The sequence below is a fragment of the Neltuma alba genome, unplaced genomic scaffold (genome assembly GCF_004799145.2).
Source record: "Neltuma alba isolate B1F8T4 unplaced genomic scaffold, ASM479914v2 tig00013692_pilon, whole genome shotgun sequence".
Classification (NCBI taxonomy): Eukaryota; Viridiplantae; Streptophyta; class Magnoliopsida; order Fabales; family Fabaceae; genus Neltuma; species Neltuma alba.
Window position 1 is genome coordinate 41,409 of NW_021637856.1, and position 15,971 is coordinate 57,379.

At 34.9% G+C, this 15,971-nt stretch overlaps 2 protein-coding genes across 2 annotated transcripts; one reads left to right on the forward strand and one right to left on the reverse strand.

Annotated features, from left to right (window-relative positions):
• Positions 1-462: 462 nt before the first annotated feature.
• Positions 463-6,522, reverse strand: LOC114738819 (protein FAR1-RELATED SEQUENCE 7-like). The gene is made up of 3 exons (XM_028926879.1): positions 6,441-6,522; positions 2,824-3,242; positions 463-828 (listed from the first exon to the last, which is right to left on the reverse strand). Coding segments are annotated over exons 1-3 (642 nt in total). The 5' UTR covers positions 6,442-6,522; the 3' UTR covers positions 463-606.
• Positions 6,523-6,796: 274 nt separating this feature from the next.
• LOC114738817 (protein FAR1-RELATED SEQUENCE 5-like) lies at positions 6,797-10,658 on the forward strand. The gene is made up of 3 exons (XM_028926877.1): positions 6,797-7,022; positions 7,685-8,066; positions 10,228-10,658. Exons 2-3 carry the CDS (start codon positions 7,695-7,697, stop codon positions 10,447-10,449), a joined length of 594 nt encoding a protein of 197 aa, XP_028782710.1. The 5' UTR covers positions 6,797-7,022; positions 7,685-7,694; the 3' UTR covers positions 10,450-10,658.
• Positions 10,659-15,971: the final 5,313 nt, after the last annotated feature.

Genomic DNA, 15,971 nt, shown 5'->3' on the forward strand with positions numbered 1-15,971 from the left:
AAGTGCACGTTCAAGGGGTAATAGAAATCTAGAGGTCAGTGCTATCATTTGGTATAATGTTAGCCATGTGGGAGGAGTCTTACCTGACAAGAAGCTCAAAAAGAATAGGTGACATTTTACGTGGCATTCAACTCAACTTTCACGGAACGCACATGGAGAAAGACAATCTTTTATCCTTCATGTGTGCCATAGTTGAATTTCACATGGACCCCTCCCACTTGGCTAACATCATGGGTAAAGTAACAGCATTGCCTTCTGGATTCTCATCAATGAGGCAAAAAAAGGAGACAAGTAACTAGAAAAAGTGTGAGACTATTAATGTTGAATGCTGAAGTAAGTTCTCTACTTTGCCGTTTCCCTTAACAAAACTGATGATTCAAAAGGAAAAAAAAGGTATCATGATTTTAAATTTAAAATACAAAATAAATACAGACAAGAACAACACCGACAAGAACCACAACAAACGCTAAAAAATAGCCAGCCTTAACATAAGAAGATATACATGAAGCATCAATTCCATTATGTAACAACCTACTATACAGAGTCAAGCGAGAGTTGATGAAGATCGGATGTGGAATTATGTACAGAATCACGCTAATTTAGAACTCAGGATGAACCCCAAGACTTTCTATTTAAGGGATTCTTTTGCACTTCGGATTCAACTTTCCTTAAATTTTCTACAATAATTTGAATTTTTTCTGACACTTCTTGTGTTTGCTCCTCCACATTATTCATGAAACGGATTAGTTTTTCTCTATATGCTGCACATAGCTGATCTTGGCGCTCTAATTCCTTAGTTAGTTCTTCAATTTTCTTGTCTTTATCACCCTGCAAGAAGAAAAATACTTGTTCATCCAAAGAAAAGGGGGAAAAAAAGAAAACACGAACAATGTGGTAGAAATAATTGAACCTTCTATTTAATCTAATTATTTGCAAATAAACCATGAAAAATGATAAGCATCCAGGCAAGATTGAGAAATGTCAAAAGCTACCTCTCGTTGTAAGCCAACCATAACCTCTTTAATCTCATGCCTTTTTTCTAGGGAAATATGATTCGCACGTTGTTTTCATTCATTCTAAGTATCCATATATAAATATATGAGGAATGTTGGAATTAATGGCTCATAATTATACAATAGTATCCTATCCCTATGATAAGTTACAAATGACAATATCTACATAATAATGGGATAAATCTTCTACGATCCTAATAGTTCTCACGGTTTATGTTATTCTCTTTTGGCCAAAAAAGGTTGCAGATTACAATATCCACAATATAATGGGACAAATCTTCTACAAACCTAGCAGTTCTTATGTCTTCTCTTTCATCAGACTTGGATGATTTGAAATTTAGATTAATCATTTTCCACTATCCTCTCTCCCAACATCCGTTTTCCTTCTTTGTCTCATCCCCCCCAGGGCCCGGGGGTGTTTTTCTTCCCTTTCTCCTTTAGTATTCCTTCTTTCTCTTCCCCTCCCTTTTTTCTTGGTTTTCTATATCACTCTTAATTCATTCAAAGCCTACCAAAGCTTGGTTCATATAACTTACAAGCTTCAGAATAAAATGTTTGATCCTTACAGCTTCAGACTCTTCCATTTGACATAAAATTTTCTTATTTGAACACAGCATTCACACTCTTTTGGTGTGGCATAAATGAGGTTTCTGGAAGAGATAGTTATTGATGTAATGTAACACAAGATTAACTGTTAAATCATTAACTACATCAATATTTAAAAAAAAAAAAAGGTTAATACAAACTTTGGTCTTTCAAGTTTGTTTTCATTTTGGTTTTGGCCCCTCAAGTTTCTTTTCATTTAAAACATTGGTTCTTATAATCCAATAAAAACTTGGATCATTTTGCTCTTTAAGGGAGCAAAACCTATAGTTTGAAACTTGAGAAACTAAAACCAAAATGAAGGCAAACTTGAGGAACCAAAGATTATATTAATCCAAAAAAAAAAAATCTACAATTTTTCATGGGATACCAAAATCAGCAGTTCTTACAAGTTATAAAAGAAGCCAAGTAAGTTGTTTCATTTGTTTTTGACGTAAAATTAAGTATTGATCAACATGGCGTGATTCTATAATTATTTTGTTTAGATTTGAGATATAAAGGGAAGAAAACAGTTGATCATGCAACTTATTATAATATACATCATGCCTCTGGTAAGGACAAATATCATTCATAGGACACAAGAATTCAAAAATATTCTCTCGATCAGACACAGAAAAAAGAGCCCCTCAAAGAGTTAGCTTTACATATTCTAGTTATACCAATGAATTGCCTTTGCTTCTGTTAGGGAAAATTTCAGATGCTACAACACCATGCAGAGCAGCTACTATTGATTTCATGAAATGATACTTTTTATTCAACTAATATAAAGGGGTCCTGGACCTGAATCTTTCACCAAAAAAGAAAAAGAGAACGTCATACTCTCACTTTCAAGTGGTATGCTACACGTCAACACGTAGCCTACAGTATATGGTTATTTAAAGGGTCAAGGTGTAAATTTGCCTTGTAAGCTTTCGCTCAGAACCAATGTTGCCCGAAAATTTCAAAATGTATCAGTGCTTCCAACTCCCATTAAAAAACTAACACTGACCGTTAGAATATTCACATTAACTGTTAACATTTTTAACGGTAAGAGGTAACATGGCTGCGGTTTAACATTTCCAAGGCAACCTTGAATCTGAAGAAACTTATGGGACAACAATTCTCCTGAGTGAAAACTTTTAGGGTAAATTTGCACCTTAACCCTTATTTAAGTCAATAAAAAAGCTCCAATTCAGAATGTATTATTTAAACCAGAACAAAAGCTCACCGGTGTGATGAACCCATTTGCTGTAACAATTAGAGGATGGTTGTGATCCTTTACAAATCTTGTAACAACCCATTTTCCAGATTTTTCCAACTTCACTAAAATTGTTGCCTTGCAACCTTCTCGAGCACTTGGCCTTGGCTTTTTGTCTGGTCCAATTGTGCCCTTACAATTTGGAGAGAAACCTTGTTTGTTACATCCAAGTCGACGGGCAAGAGTCCTACCATCTACACCTGAACGGCGACGTTGCATGATACGTACTACAAATCCCACCCGTCTAGCATATTCAACATAGTATTTCCTGGCATCTTCTTCAGAATTAAACTCCATGCCCACATAGGGTTCTTGAAATTCAATTCCACCTAATATGCTTGTACTCGTTTCTACAGATCCTTGTTCTCCATCAGTTCCCTTGTCCTCCACTGTCACAAAAATCCACAAGAATTCCAGTTATAAACATTGACCTAAAATAGTTCAATTTGTCATGATATAAAAATTTTCAGCTTCTATTCAGCAGATAAATCACCAGGCTACCAAATAAATCAAACCATAATTTCATAATATATTGATGCAAAAGACTGATTTCACAAAAATTACAAGAAATTAAAGTTTCACTATTAAGAAAACAAAACAAGGTGCCCTGTGTGTTGCATGGAGTTAAAAAATGAGTCATACTATTCATAACTAAGGAATATTATGGCTGCTATAGATTATGCACATGCACACAACTTAGTCAAAAACTTTGTAGAAAGTAACGGTAATAACAATAAAACGTTCACATCGCATATACACTTTTAACCTCAATGCCAGTGTTAAACCAAAAGAAATATAGAAAGCAAGAGAGGGCAGGATCAATAAGATGCAAAATATCTAAAAAAACAATTGTTTCCCAAAATAACTTTAAAAGGTTTGAACCCCACAAAACGATGGCCAAAGTGCACCATGTACACAAGTGGTGTAATAGAAACTAGGCCAGGCCTATTAATCCCAAGAACCACGGTGTTAGATCAGGGTATTGATGAGCCATTATGATTGAGGCTCCTACGTTGCATATAAACTGCCTTCTTGAGTTGAATACAACCAAGCAATTTAGCCAGATTTCTCTACACATGGAATCTAAAGGCAGCAAGGTAAGGTTTCGTGACGATACAGCCACTATCAAGCTAGACTCCTTGAAGAGTTGAGACCTTATGATGGATCTATAAAGACGTTTTGTGACAATACAACCACTATCAAGATTGTGAAAAATCCAGTGCATCATGCTAAGATGAAGCATGTTGAGATAGACCAGCATTTCATCAGAGAAAAGATAGAAGCCAAGCAGATCGATGTCATATATACATCATCAAATCAACAAGTTGCAGATATACTAACCAAAGCCTTGTCAACTACAAAGTTTGATAGAAGCCAAGCAGATCGATGTCATGTATACATCATCAAATCAACAAGTTGCAGATACACTAACCAAAGCCTTGTCAACTACAAAGTTTGAAGGATTCCCAAGCAGGCTAGGAATGAAGAACATCTATTCTCCAACTTGAGGGGGATGTTAGAAGTAGCAAGCCCAAGACCATCTAAATGGGCCTAGTTATTTACCTTTATTAGTTTATTTAAAATTTAATTAGGTAGTTCTAGTATAAATCTGATTAGTATTTATCTTTATCTAGATTTATCTTGATGTGTCTTAGATTTACCCTAGAAGCCTCTATTTATGTATTAACTTTCATCAATAATAAAGCAGAAACGGAGGAGTTAATTACTCAGTGCATTCTTCGTCAAATATGATCAAATTTACAGGGTCGAAAGACCCTGTTAAGGAAGGAAACTGCCGTGGTAAAAAATATGGGAAGGTAAGAAATGATTTGATGGTTCAATGTCATTGCATCATCATGGTGCTATCATAATTTAACACCAATAGACTAGGTGTGCCATACAAATAGAAACTTAGTTATCTCTCAAATAATATATGAGTTTATTTATTAGCATGTGTGAGATCAAGAATCATCCTAACAAACCCCCCCCCCCCCCCAAAAAAAAAAAAAAAAGAAAAGAGGAAAACAGGGAAGAAATAATGTAAATTGGTTCCAAAAAGCAACCCAATCTCTTTACATATAAGATAAAGGGCACTATGGAAAAAACTTCCATCAGCTGAAACTCATAAGAAAGCTAAGAAACCAGCCTGTCCTACTAAAATTAAATATGTGTATTCTCCAACTGAAACACCTAACACTCCAGAAGAGAGAACAAAACTTCAATGCTCTTATTCTCCTTTTAGTCCCAAACTTCCATAAGATAGAGCAGAAGATCTCCAGTTTCAGTCAAAATCTTCCTGCAAATTTCCAAGCTACCTCACAGTGCATAAAGCCGAAAAGATAAGATTATTTTGTAACTTCTGTGGCAAATAACTCCCACAATCATGCATAAAGAGCCAAAGTCCTAGCTAAAGAAGTGTTGACAAGTCATTTATTTTTATAAAAATCCTATCAGTTGGAAAAGGATAAGCTTATAAATACCTCTTTAATAGAGAGCAAGAGTTGAAAATTGACACTGAGATTGAAGCTAAGTTTCAAACGAATGTGCAAATGAAAAAGTTAAATCCAAGTTCTTCCTATCCTCTATTCTTCTGTCATTTTCCATTACTGCTCAAACTGTTGCTAATTCTCATTGTTTAGAGCAGAACAACAGCCTCCTATATTTTCCCTTCTTGTTTATTTTAATAGAAGACATTCAGAATCCACAGGGTCATCAATATGTACCCAAAGCCTTCACTTGCTTTTGCAGCAATAACAGCCAAACCAGACCATGTATATCGCATACCATGACCCAGCCAAAAAATTTCACAATAAGTTCCTTAGCATCTGCTACTGTTTCTCCTTGTAGATATCTGTCTTATCACTCATCAGTGAATATGTTAATAGACACTCATTATTCTTTAAATATGAATCTTAACATCAGTTTCTAAAAATTTGTCCAATGCTACCAATATGCACTCAAGCACTTCAATGTTGACAATCGATAAAAAGATTGAAATTACTTATCTTCTATATGATAAAATAGTCAAAGTCAAATTTCCCTTGCAAAATCTACAACTTTAAAAGGAAATAATTTCAGTTCAGAAAACTACCCCTTCCTGGGGGCAAGAAAACAGTTAACAAGAGATAATAAGTTAGAATGACTACACCAAATTACCCAAAATATCTCAAACACCACAATCTTAGAAATCTTACTCCTAAACTTCAGGTACCAAAAACACATCATATTCATAACACACTAATCAATTTGATAAGCCTCAATAAATTCAATAATTTCCAACACCCACTGGTCAACAGAGAACTTTCTGTCTTGGTTCGAAATAGTTTTGAAGTAAAAGATTACCCACCCCATAACTGTCCCATAATAGCAATATCCAAGCAATTCTCTTCACATTAAGTTGTTACAGTACAAGCCTTTTTCTTGGGAGGGAAAAAAAACACAGCTACAAGGAAGTGAAGGATTCCCACTAAGAGGCCATGCTAGCAAACAGTACATAAGGTGCAAAAATATGATTGTGCCAGTGACCGTCTGTATATTTGAAAACGGAAACCGAACCGAAAATAACAAACCAAAACACCATTACTTACTGAGAATAGAAATGGAAGATCCTTCCGCTTTGCAACGTTAGGCGATATTTTACTGCGAAGCTTCAAAAGAACTCAATAAAAGTCGAAGAGAGAGAGAGAGGTTTACAGTAGAATGAAAGGAGGGCAGAGGATAAAAACGACACCATATGATTTCGCATTTGGGCTGTCTCCAGTTGGCCTGCAAGGTAAGAAACGTTGACCGTTAGTTAGATCTAACGGTGGATAAATATAAATATAACGACGTCGTTTTTCCTGAGAGATCCTCGCCCTTCAATGTTCTAGAAAATCATGACCGTTGGTTCACAAACAAAGGTAAAAACCCAGTCACTTGCTCCTTTCTTCCTCCGGCGCTGGAAAGGATTGTGGTGGTATGTGAAGGCTTTCTCGGCGTGAAAGCTCGACGGAGGGAGGTTTTCTGGGTTCGAATGCTACGGCAGAGAAAGAATAAAAAATCGTCGACTAAGTACTGAAGAAAACGAAATGTGGACGAACGAGGCTATTTGGCTCGATGTTAGGGTTTAAAGAGTGACAAAATTTAGAGGAAGAACAGAGCAAGTGAGAAAGCATCAATGGTTTGCTAATGTAATTTTCCCCCTCCTCAGCTATTGTTTGGATTGGTTTCTGGTCTTTTGGAGTTTTGAAATTTACCTTCTTTTTTTTTTTTTATAGTGCAGAATCAATCAAAGAAAGTATTTTTTTGGTGTTATGTTAGATTAGATGAATACTCTGAGAGTTTTGCTGCTGTTAGGCAAAGTTATTTTTTATGTTGAATAGTGCTTGATGGGTGCGACAGGGGGGAAAAAAACTTTAGATTGGTGACTGATATAAGGCACATTTTTAGTCATATTGATCATTGGTGATTGCTGTTTTGTGTGATTATTGTAAACGTTTTCTTGGTGATTGGTGTCATTGGATAATTTTTTTCCTTGTGCTGGATAATGCTGAATGATGTTTTATTGTGATTGTCTTCTGTATTGCTTTGTTATGTTGGATAATGGTAGTGCCTAATGACTTTATAAATTGTTGAATTGGTTTTTTTCCCTTTCTCAAGGTGAATGTAAAATTTTGAAATATTGAATGAGCTTATAAATCATTGAATGTATGCATATCTTTTTGAAGGGGAATAAAAATTCCGTTCAATTACAGCAACATTTTAAGCAATATCCAAATTTTAACGCAAAAAATGGTAAAAATGAATGTTTGAATGTCAAATAAAATAATGCACTTGTAATCATCTTGTGTAGGTTTGATTAGATGGATACAAATTTAACCCCAAGATTGGGACTTGAATTTGAAACTTTGGAAGAAGCATGGCAATATTGGTCGAGTTATGGTGGCAAAACTGGATTTGGTGTTAGAAAGCAGTATTTCAGCAAGAGTAGGAAGGATGGCACCATTACTTCATATAAATATGTGTGTTGCAAGGAAGGTGTACGAAGACCAGATAAAAGAGATTATAAAACAATCCATCCTCGACCAGAGACAAGAACAGGATGTAAAGCAAGAATGACTGTGTCACGCATAAATGGAAAATATAGAATTGTTGACTTTGTTGACGAGCATAATCATCCGCTTCATTTTCCAGAAACAGTGCATTTGAAAGCATCCCAACGGAAAGAGAATGAGGTTCAAGCACACTAACTTGAAAATATTCTAAATTAATGTGCACCGTTTAATAATAGGATATTTCATTTGTCCTATTTTCTTTACTTTTTTACTCTTGGAATGAGGGAAAAAAATAAATGTTCATGACTGATAATTGAATGCAACTTTTTAGATTAGAGAACCAATTTTTCACAATGTATATAATATGTGCTGCATTTTGATGAATGATGACATTCAATCCACCCCAAGCGTCACACGCCCCTAGATCAGCATGAGTGCAGCATGGATTAGAATTAACTCATAAAATTTCCTGATTTTCTTATTTTTGGCATTGGTTTGCTAATGGCAGTTCCAAACTATCTGAACCCTTAAATCTTGAACTGGTCAGTGCTGCTTTGTGAATGAAATGTTTGGTCATTTACTCTTTACTGAGCTCAGTGATTATTCCTATTATATGATTATGGATATGTACTTAGTCAACACTTAACAGAGTGAGAAAATATGCACTTTGGATTTATTATCTTCATCCTTTAGATTGTTCTGACCAATATTCAAATCTGCTGTGTATAGAGTATCCTGAATCTCAGCATGTAGAATGTGCTCAGATTTCTCTTGCCCAAGTGTTTCGTACTTTCCATAACTTGGGAGTCTTTTACTTGATGGGCCTGCATTAATGTTTGGATAGACTCTGCGTTTCTAAGTGATGGTTTTGCCAATCACCTTATCCTTCTTCCTGAGCCTTTTAACTACATGTAGTTTAAAATGAAAGTTTGAGCTTAGTCTATTTGGCCTCGAATGGCTACTTAAATTGAGAGCACTTCTGGCCACGAAGTGAGATTCATCAGTTTTTCAGTGAGAACATCTCTCTCATTAATCACATGCAAATATCCTTGTTTTTTCTCGTATGTTCTGATTGATGTAAAATTTCCATTTTGTAGTCAGACAGTGACTTGTGAATTTCTCCAGGAGAATTGGAAAAGCATTGTTGCCCCTATCTTCTACTAGTAAATCAATTATGCACCCTTTACAAATGCTAATCTTAGCCCTGTTTAGCAAATCCTTAAATAATCTGCTGACTCCCTATCTTGAGAAGGATAAATGTATGGTGCCTATGCGTGATGCTTCATCTGCATATCAACACTGTTTGATTGTTGGGGCACAGAAACTATAAACTAATAATGATCGACCTCGGCACCCGGTTCATGTTGGACTGGATTGGGTGGCAGTGAGGGTAAGAAACTTATCAAGCAAGGAAGGACATGTCATCTAGAAGTTTAGTTTTCAATCCGCAAGCTCTAGTGTGGGTGAGAGACAGTCCTTGTTGGTTCATAATATTCTATGAAAAAGAAGATAAATGGCTGTGTTGCTTGCATTAGGGTGTGAAGCTCTCGCATAGATTCTGATAACTTAGTATGCATGTTCGGGTACATCTCTTGGGATCTGTCGGACTTACTAAAAATGTCATTTTATTTCTAAAAGTTTTTATGATTCCTGATGGAAGTTTATTATTATTAGGACTAACTTTGGAATGCATTTAAACGTGCTGTTCTTGGCCAGTTCTTTTGTTTGGTCAAGTTGACTAAGTGCCCAACAACAACAATAAGCCTTATCCTATTAGATGGGGTCGGCTACATGAATCACACGACGCCATTGTGTTCTATTAACAACCAAGTGCTTAGAAAGTGCCCCCAACCCCCCCTCGGGGCACGGCACAAAAGAAAAAGCGCAGAACATGCTTCCTTTATTTGCTTTTTGAATGAACGGATCTGTTTGTTAAGATGTTAATAATATACTCCCTCTGGTCTGATTTATAGGGAAACTTCTAGAAGTATTTTTGGTCCAAAATATAGGGTAACGCGGAATGTCAACAAACTCTCTCCCTATATTACCCCTTTCCTTGTTCTTATAATTATGCATTAGTGCTCTTGGAAGCTGGAAATCTGCTGATAATTACTTTTAATGAATAACGTCATACAAGGAAATAACTAGCATTTTTTGAGCTGATTAAGTATATAACCAATTTTCCCTAAGATGCGTGACATATTTGGGATATCCCAATATTTAAGACTAGAGAATTTTGTTGAATCAACTTCTTCATGCTTCTCATAGTTTTCTCTATGTTGTACTATTGTTATGTTATGTTTATAATGCATGTCTTTTTGCAACCATTTGGTATTCTCAGGATGAGAAAGATGTAAAAATCCGGGAATTGGCTGCCGAGTTACAGCGTGAGAGAAAGCGAAGAGCAGTTCTCCAACAACAGCTTGAGATAATTTTGAGAGATGTTGAGCAACATTCTGATAAAGTATCCAAAACCATTAATGATGCTCTTCAGAGAGTGAAAGAGGTTGAAGAGAAAGGGAATAGCACGTCACCCTCCTCAAAGCTTGATGCTGCTAAGTAATGCCAATTTGATTCATGTTTATACGAAAAGGGGTACATCATCTTGAAACGTAATACTTTTTCTACGGCTTGAAAACAATAGTTTTCAGCTAGTTCTTGTAGAAACAACACAAATATCCATATAATAATTTAATTTGCTGACTCTTTGTACCAGAATAAAGCATAAACTCAAAAAGATAGAAAAGCATATTTTGACCTTTTCGCAACCAAGAGGATGACCCATGGGCCATGGCTTAGTTTCCTTTCTTCTTTCTTGGCATCAATGGAGATGAACGAGAGGGATACCAAGAAATGGGATGAAAGATGTGTTAATCATGGCTTTAGGTTTGCTCAACCCCCTCTCCCCCCCCCCCCCAAAAAAAAACTTAATTTAACTGACATCTCCAGCGGTTTTATTCATTAAAAACCAAGCAGCATATGCCTTACGCAACTATTTAACTATGCTCCAGATTCTCATGCTATGCGTATGCATAAAACTAAGCATTAGCTATATGTAAATGCACACATAACTAATTAATTTATTTTATCCATATATTTAGGAATATGACAGTTAAGTTAATAATTTTGTATTGATGTATATCAAATTAAATTTGGTCCTAAAAAATTCATCTCCGTGGCAAGTACTTTATTTTTGGACCATTGGGGGCAAGTTAAATGCTTGAAATAGCTAGGAAGAACAAACTTACAGAACTTTTCATCAATAAAGTTGGTTTTATGGCAGATCATAAGGTCATTGACGTGTTTATGGGAAGTTTGAAATAAGGAAGCACTCGTACATCTTAGAATTTACTACTTGACGCCTCCAAATGATACACTTGAAGGTCAACACATCAAAGGCTTTTTTTTTTTTTTTTGCACTAAGGTTTTTAATTGCATATGTGTATTAGTTTTTTATAAGCAAAATTATGTACTTAGTTCTCCAACTTTATAAAAGATTTTAGTTACGCCCTTTAATTATAAAAGGACTGAAGTATATGGTGCATCAAGTTTTAGTTTTGCATTCTAAATTTAAAAAGTATGTTTTTAGTTCCTTAATCTCACTAACAAAAAAGCTAACTTTGCAATTTAAAAATATGACTCAATATTTAAATACTGATATATTAAGTTTTAATTTAAATATGTAAATTAAAAAATTATTTAAAATAACACCTTACTTTTATCATTGAAAAAATTATCTAATTAATCTTAAAAATTTATATTAAAACATTTTTAAAATTATAATTATTTTAAGGACTAGTTTATTTTTATTTTTTTTATAGTAGATCCAAAACCATAATTTAAAAACCTGGTCATGAAAAATTTAAAAAGTTAAAATTAAAAGTATTTTTAAATTATCATAGAAATAATCACGTTTGTTGACATCTTTTTTTATGTTTTATTTCAAAATTTTTTAGTTTACATATTTTATATTAAAAATTAATGTTAGTATTTAAATGTCGAGTCATTATTTAGAAATTGCCGAGTATTTTTGCTTAGTGAGACTAACGGGAAAGGGTGGAAATAGGTCAGGCTTTACCTTTAATAGGCCTGCCCTGTGGTGAGGCCTATTGGCCTAAGCCTGACCTGCAGCCTGTGAAAAGCCTTTTATTTGGTTTAAGCTTGGCTTGTAATTAGGCCTATCTTGGCCTGTGACATGTTAAGAGACCTATTTTTTTAACAAATTTCAAACACACATAAATAAATTTAAAATTACAATAATTCAACCCAATTTATCTAAAATACAAATAGAAAATATGAAATTATCAAATTAACACAATTTGTTTTTGCTAGTTGCTACAATTACAACAAACCATCAAACCGCAAAGCATTAAGTCTTTCAATATGAGTGCTCCTTTTCTACAGAATCTACACGGTATTTCCCCCATAATTTTTATTCATATTTTTCCATAACAAATTATTAAAATAAATATATGGGTAGGGAACCATGATACACCGAGAGTACCATGGGAGGAGGTTTAATGTCTTTGCATAATATATACATTGATAGCCAAATGGCCAAAAGAACAATAAAAAAAAAAGAGCTCGTAAAAGAATGGGACAGACTATTCTGTATGTATCAATTAAAACATAAGGGCATGCACCAAAAAATATAAGAGGCAAAGGGGCGTTGGCCGGCTTGGACCAAAATCTTACTCGTCCAAACTAATAACTACTCATAAGCAAACCAAGCCTATTTACAATTTTAGCCTAAAAAAGAAAGATAATAGGTCCAGGCTGCTGACAGGCCTAATAGACTTATTACCAGGCCTGAGACTGGCCTAATAAAGTAAACAGGCCTTTTACAGACCTAAGCATGTTCTGATATTTAAATAGGTTAGATTAGGTTAGGCCATTTACAGGTTAGGCTATAGGTCCCTACAGGCCGCCTGACCTATTTATATCCCAACTAACGGGGTTAAATTTAAAGGACTAAGAATATATTTATTAAACTTCAAGGATTAAAATGAAATTTTATGTAAACTTAAGTGACTCAACAATACTTTAGCCTTTTAAAAATAACTTCTTAGTTATGTTCTTTAACCCTACCACCATTAGTATTAAATGGTAATTTTTTGTAATAATTATTGTTATTTTGAAAATTAAACTTAATATGTTGATGATTGAGGATGTTTATCTACATTTCAATTCTAATGCTGGTATTTTTTGTCAAGAACATTAGGAATTTGAAAAATAAATTTATAAAATTGAGGGGTAAAGAAAAAGGTTATAGATTTTTAATTATTTTCTTTCAAATATATTCTTTCATACGCAAACATATATTTTTGGAGCCATGGGCCAATTAGTAAAAATTCCATAAAAAGCAATAATTTCAATTGCATATTTGGTTTGCACTCAAAAATGGTTATATGCTTATGTTACGGGGGAAAAAAAGGCCACATGCTTATGGAACAGGAGCTCGCAAGCTAGATTACCTTGCATTGCGACCAAAAATCTTCTGCAAATTTCATGGTGGATTTGATGATGATGAAAAAATTTTTGCAAATTTGATTATTTGTAGTAGTGCCTCGAACACCCATTTTTGGTAGTAGAATTTGATGATTTAATATGATTAGCTACAGGACATTAGATTTAATATATTTAAACTTTTTAGATTAAATTGGACTTAAAACTCTCTTAATTGTATTAAATCTACATGTGCAAAACACGTGCGCAACCTCACACATCATGAATCACCGCTTTCAAACCCTAGTTAGGTGATATCCCCATAGGCTGAAAGAAAAACCCTAGTCTCCTCACCCTATATATATAGGCACATCACTTTGGCTTCAAAAGCTACAAAAGTAGCCGTCAACTATCCAAAGCATAAGTTTTTCTTATGGTTTCTGGTAAAAACAATTTATACATGTTATCCATGGAAGTTTCAAATCAAGAAGAAGATGACAATGGTGACGATCAGGGAAATAGGTGTATGCTTTTTATAATCATCAGATCAATGGAATACCAAATTAATAAGGTATATATGAAATTGACTATTATTATATAAACTTCTAGATCTTGTATATTTGATTATCTATCGTTGGTTCTGTTGTGTGCTAAGAAATTATATTGTAAATTAACGAATTTTTTCTGAAAAGAGTGAAATAAACATTTGTTGAGTTTTATCATTGATATTAATAGTTAATGATTCACGGGCAAGACATTAGGGTTTTGGATTTAAGATTTAGGATTAGAGTATGATAAATTTTTCCAGCTTGATTTGGCAAAGATTGCACATTCCATTCGATATAAAGAAGCTCCTCCCCCCCAACCCCTAATATATTGAAAGAAATAAGTTATTGATGATGGTGGTGGATTAATTTTCTTGTCCTCTGAGCCAATTAGTAGGTTCAAAGATGAATGAATGGAGCTGAAATTACAAATAAATGAAATTAGGGGAATAAATAAAATTGGAGGGCTAAAATTTGTTTTTAACATTCCTTACCAAGGAACGTGAGAATCATGAGGGACAAACAAACGCAATTTGCCCCTCTTGGATCCGCCGTGAGCATAAATTCACCTACAAGTTAGGTTTGAATTCCCAATAGAAATCCAATTATGCAATTGTCTTAAAGGTTTTAAAATTAATCCCATATAGAAAAAATGGCTTATTTATTTTCTCTTGCAAATATGTAATGTCCCCAACACAAATATACATTCGTTTGTGTGGCAAGCAACTCGTTGGAAATTAAGCCTTTGTTGTGGGACAACATTAATAAACCATGAATAAAGGAAATTATGAGACAACAAGGTGTTAGTTAAGATGGTAGTAGTTTACTCCTGTAAGGAGAAAAATACAAGTTTGAATTCTGAAAAGTATACTTTTGGAACCACTATTCCTTAACCACTCTTGGCCTAAATGGATTAATCTCAAGTCCAGTGTGACTTGGAAATAACATGATTTTACCTTAAAAAAAAGGAAAAGTATAGATAGGTATGAATTAAATAATCTATCGTAAGTATAATTAGTCTCTTCATATTCTTCAATTATATTTTCTGTTTCAACCAATTAGTTTGAGTTGATATGCATTTATATTTCAATTGTCAAAAGCTCATTAGACAAAGAACTAAAAGCTACAACGTTTTGGCCAGGGTATAGTAAAGGGTGTTTGGGAATCACCCTAGAAGCACTTCTGGCTCCCCAAACCATGGTTTTGGAAAAGGTGATTGCCAAACACCCCAAAATTTTGAAAAACCTGGGTGTTCGGTTGAAAACCATGGTTTTGGCCAGCCAAACCATGGTTTTCGTATAAGCTGGGAAAATTAGGATTCTGAAGGCTCGCAATTATCACTCCTATCAGAGAGGCTTCTTCAACGGTAGAAAACTTGTATGTGGCTCTGAAATATGCTCGCTGAAAGATCTCTCTTCTCCCATTCTGCTTACTTTAGTGTCACCAACGGTGAGATCGTCGCTTCCTATACGAAAAAATTCGTTGCCGTCGGTGAGATCGCCTCCTCCCATTCAGAAAAAATCACCATCGCCCCTTCTGAAGCTCGACGGTGGTAAGAAAGAACACACTCCGTGCGGACGATTTTCATTGAACACAAGCGCATTCATTCTTTCGTCGTCGCCCCTTCTGAAGCTCGACGGGTCTCTCTTGCCATCGGGGAGGTCGTTGAGCTCGTGACTTTCAGCGCTGGTGAGGTTACTGGGCTTGCCAAAAGAAGATCCATTCACAGATTTTTGATATCTTCGGTGTTGAGTTCTTCCGGATATCGGCTGCTCTGGTCGCCGTCTTTTCTTCCGTCCGGTCAGATCCAACGTTTTAGGTGAGCTGTCTTCTTTCCTTGTTAGTTGTGGCTGGAGATGGAAGATCTGGTGCATTATGAATCCGTCTAGCGTCGTATTTTTCCCCGAAACAGAGGTCGTCGAGCGTCATTTTTTCCCCCCAAACAGAGGTGTCCAGCGTCGTTTTTTCTTCCGAATCAGATGTTGGTTTCACTGGGTTTGCCTATGCTTTTTCACTTGTAGTGACTGATTTTTTTGGTTGCTTTCTTGACACCGATCAGATATGACAGAAAATTATGTTATTGACAAACCAAAAA

Bases quoted from the DNA above. Each gene is read 5' to 3' on its own strand.
- LOC114738819 (XM_028926879.1), bottom strand. The intron at 829-2,823 runs GTGAGCTTTTGT...TTCTTCTTGCAG, and splicing joins CAAATGGGTTCATCACACCG to GGTGATAAAGACAAGAAAAT.
- LOC114738817 (XM_028926877.1), top strand. From the start codon at position 7,695: ATGGATACAAATTTAACCCCAAGATTGGGACTTGAATTTGAAACTTTG. The intron at 8,067-10,227 runs GTTCAAGCACAC...TGGTATTCTCAG, and splicing joins CCCAACGGAAAGAGAATGAG to GATGAGAAAGATGTAAAAAT.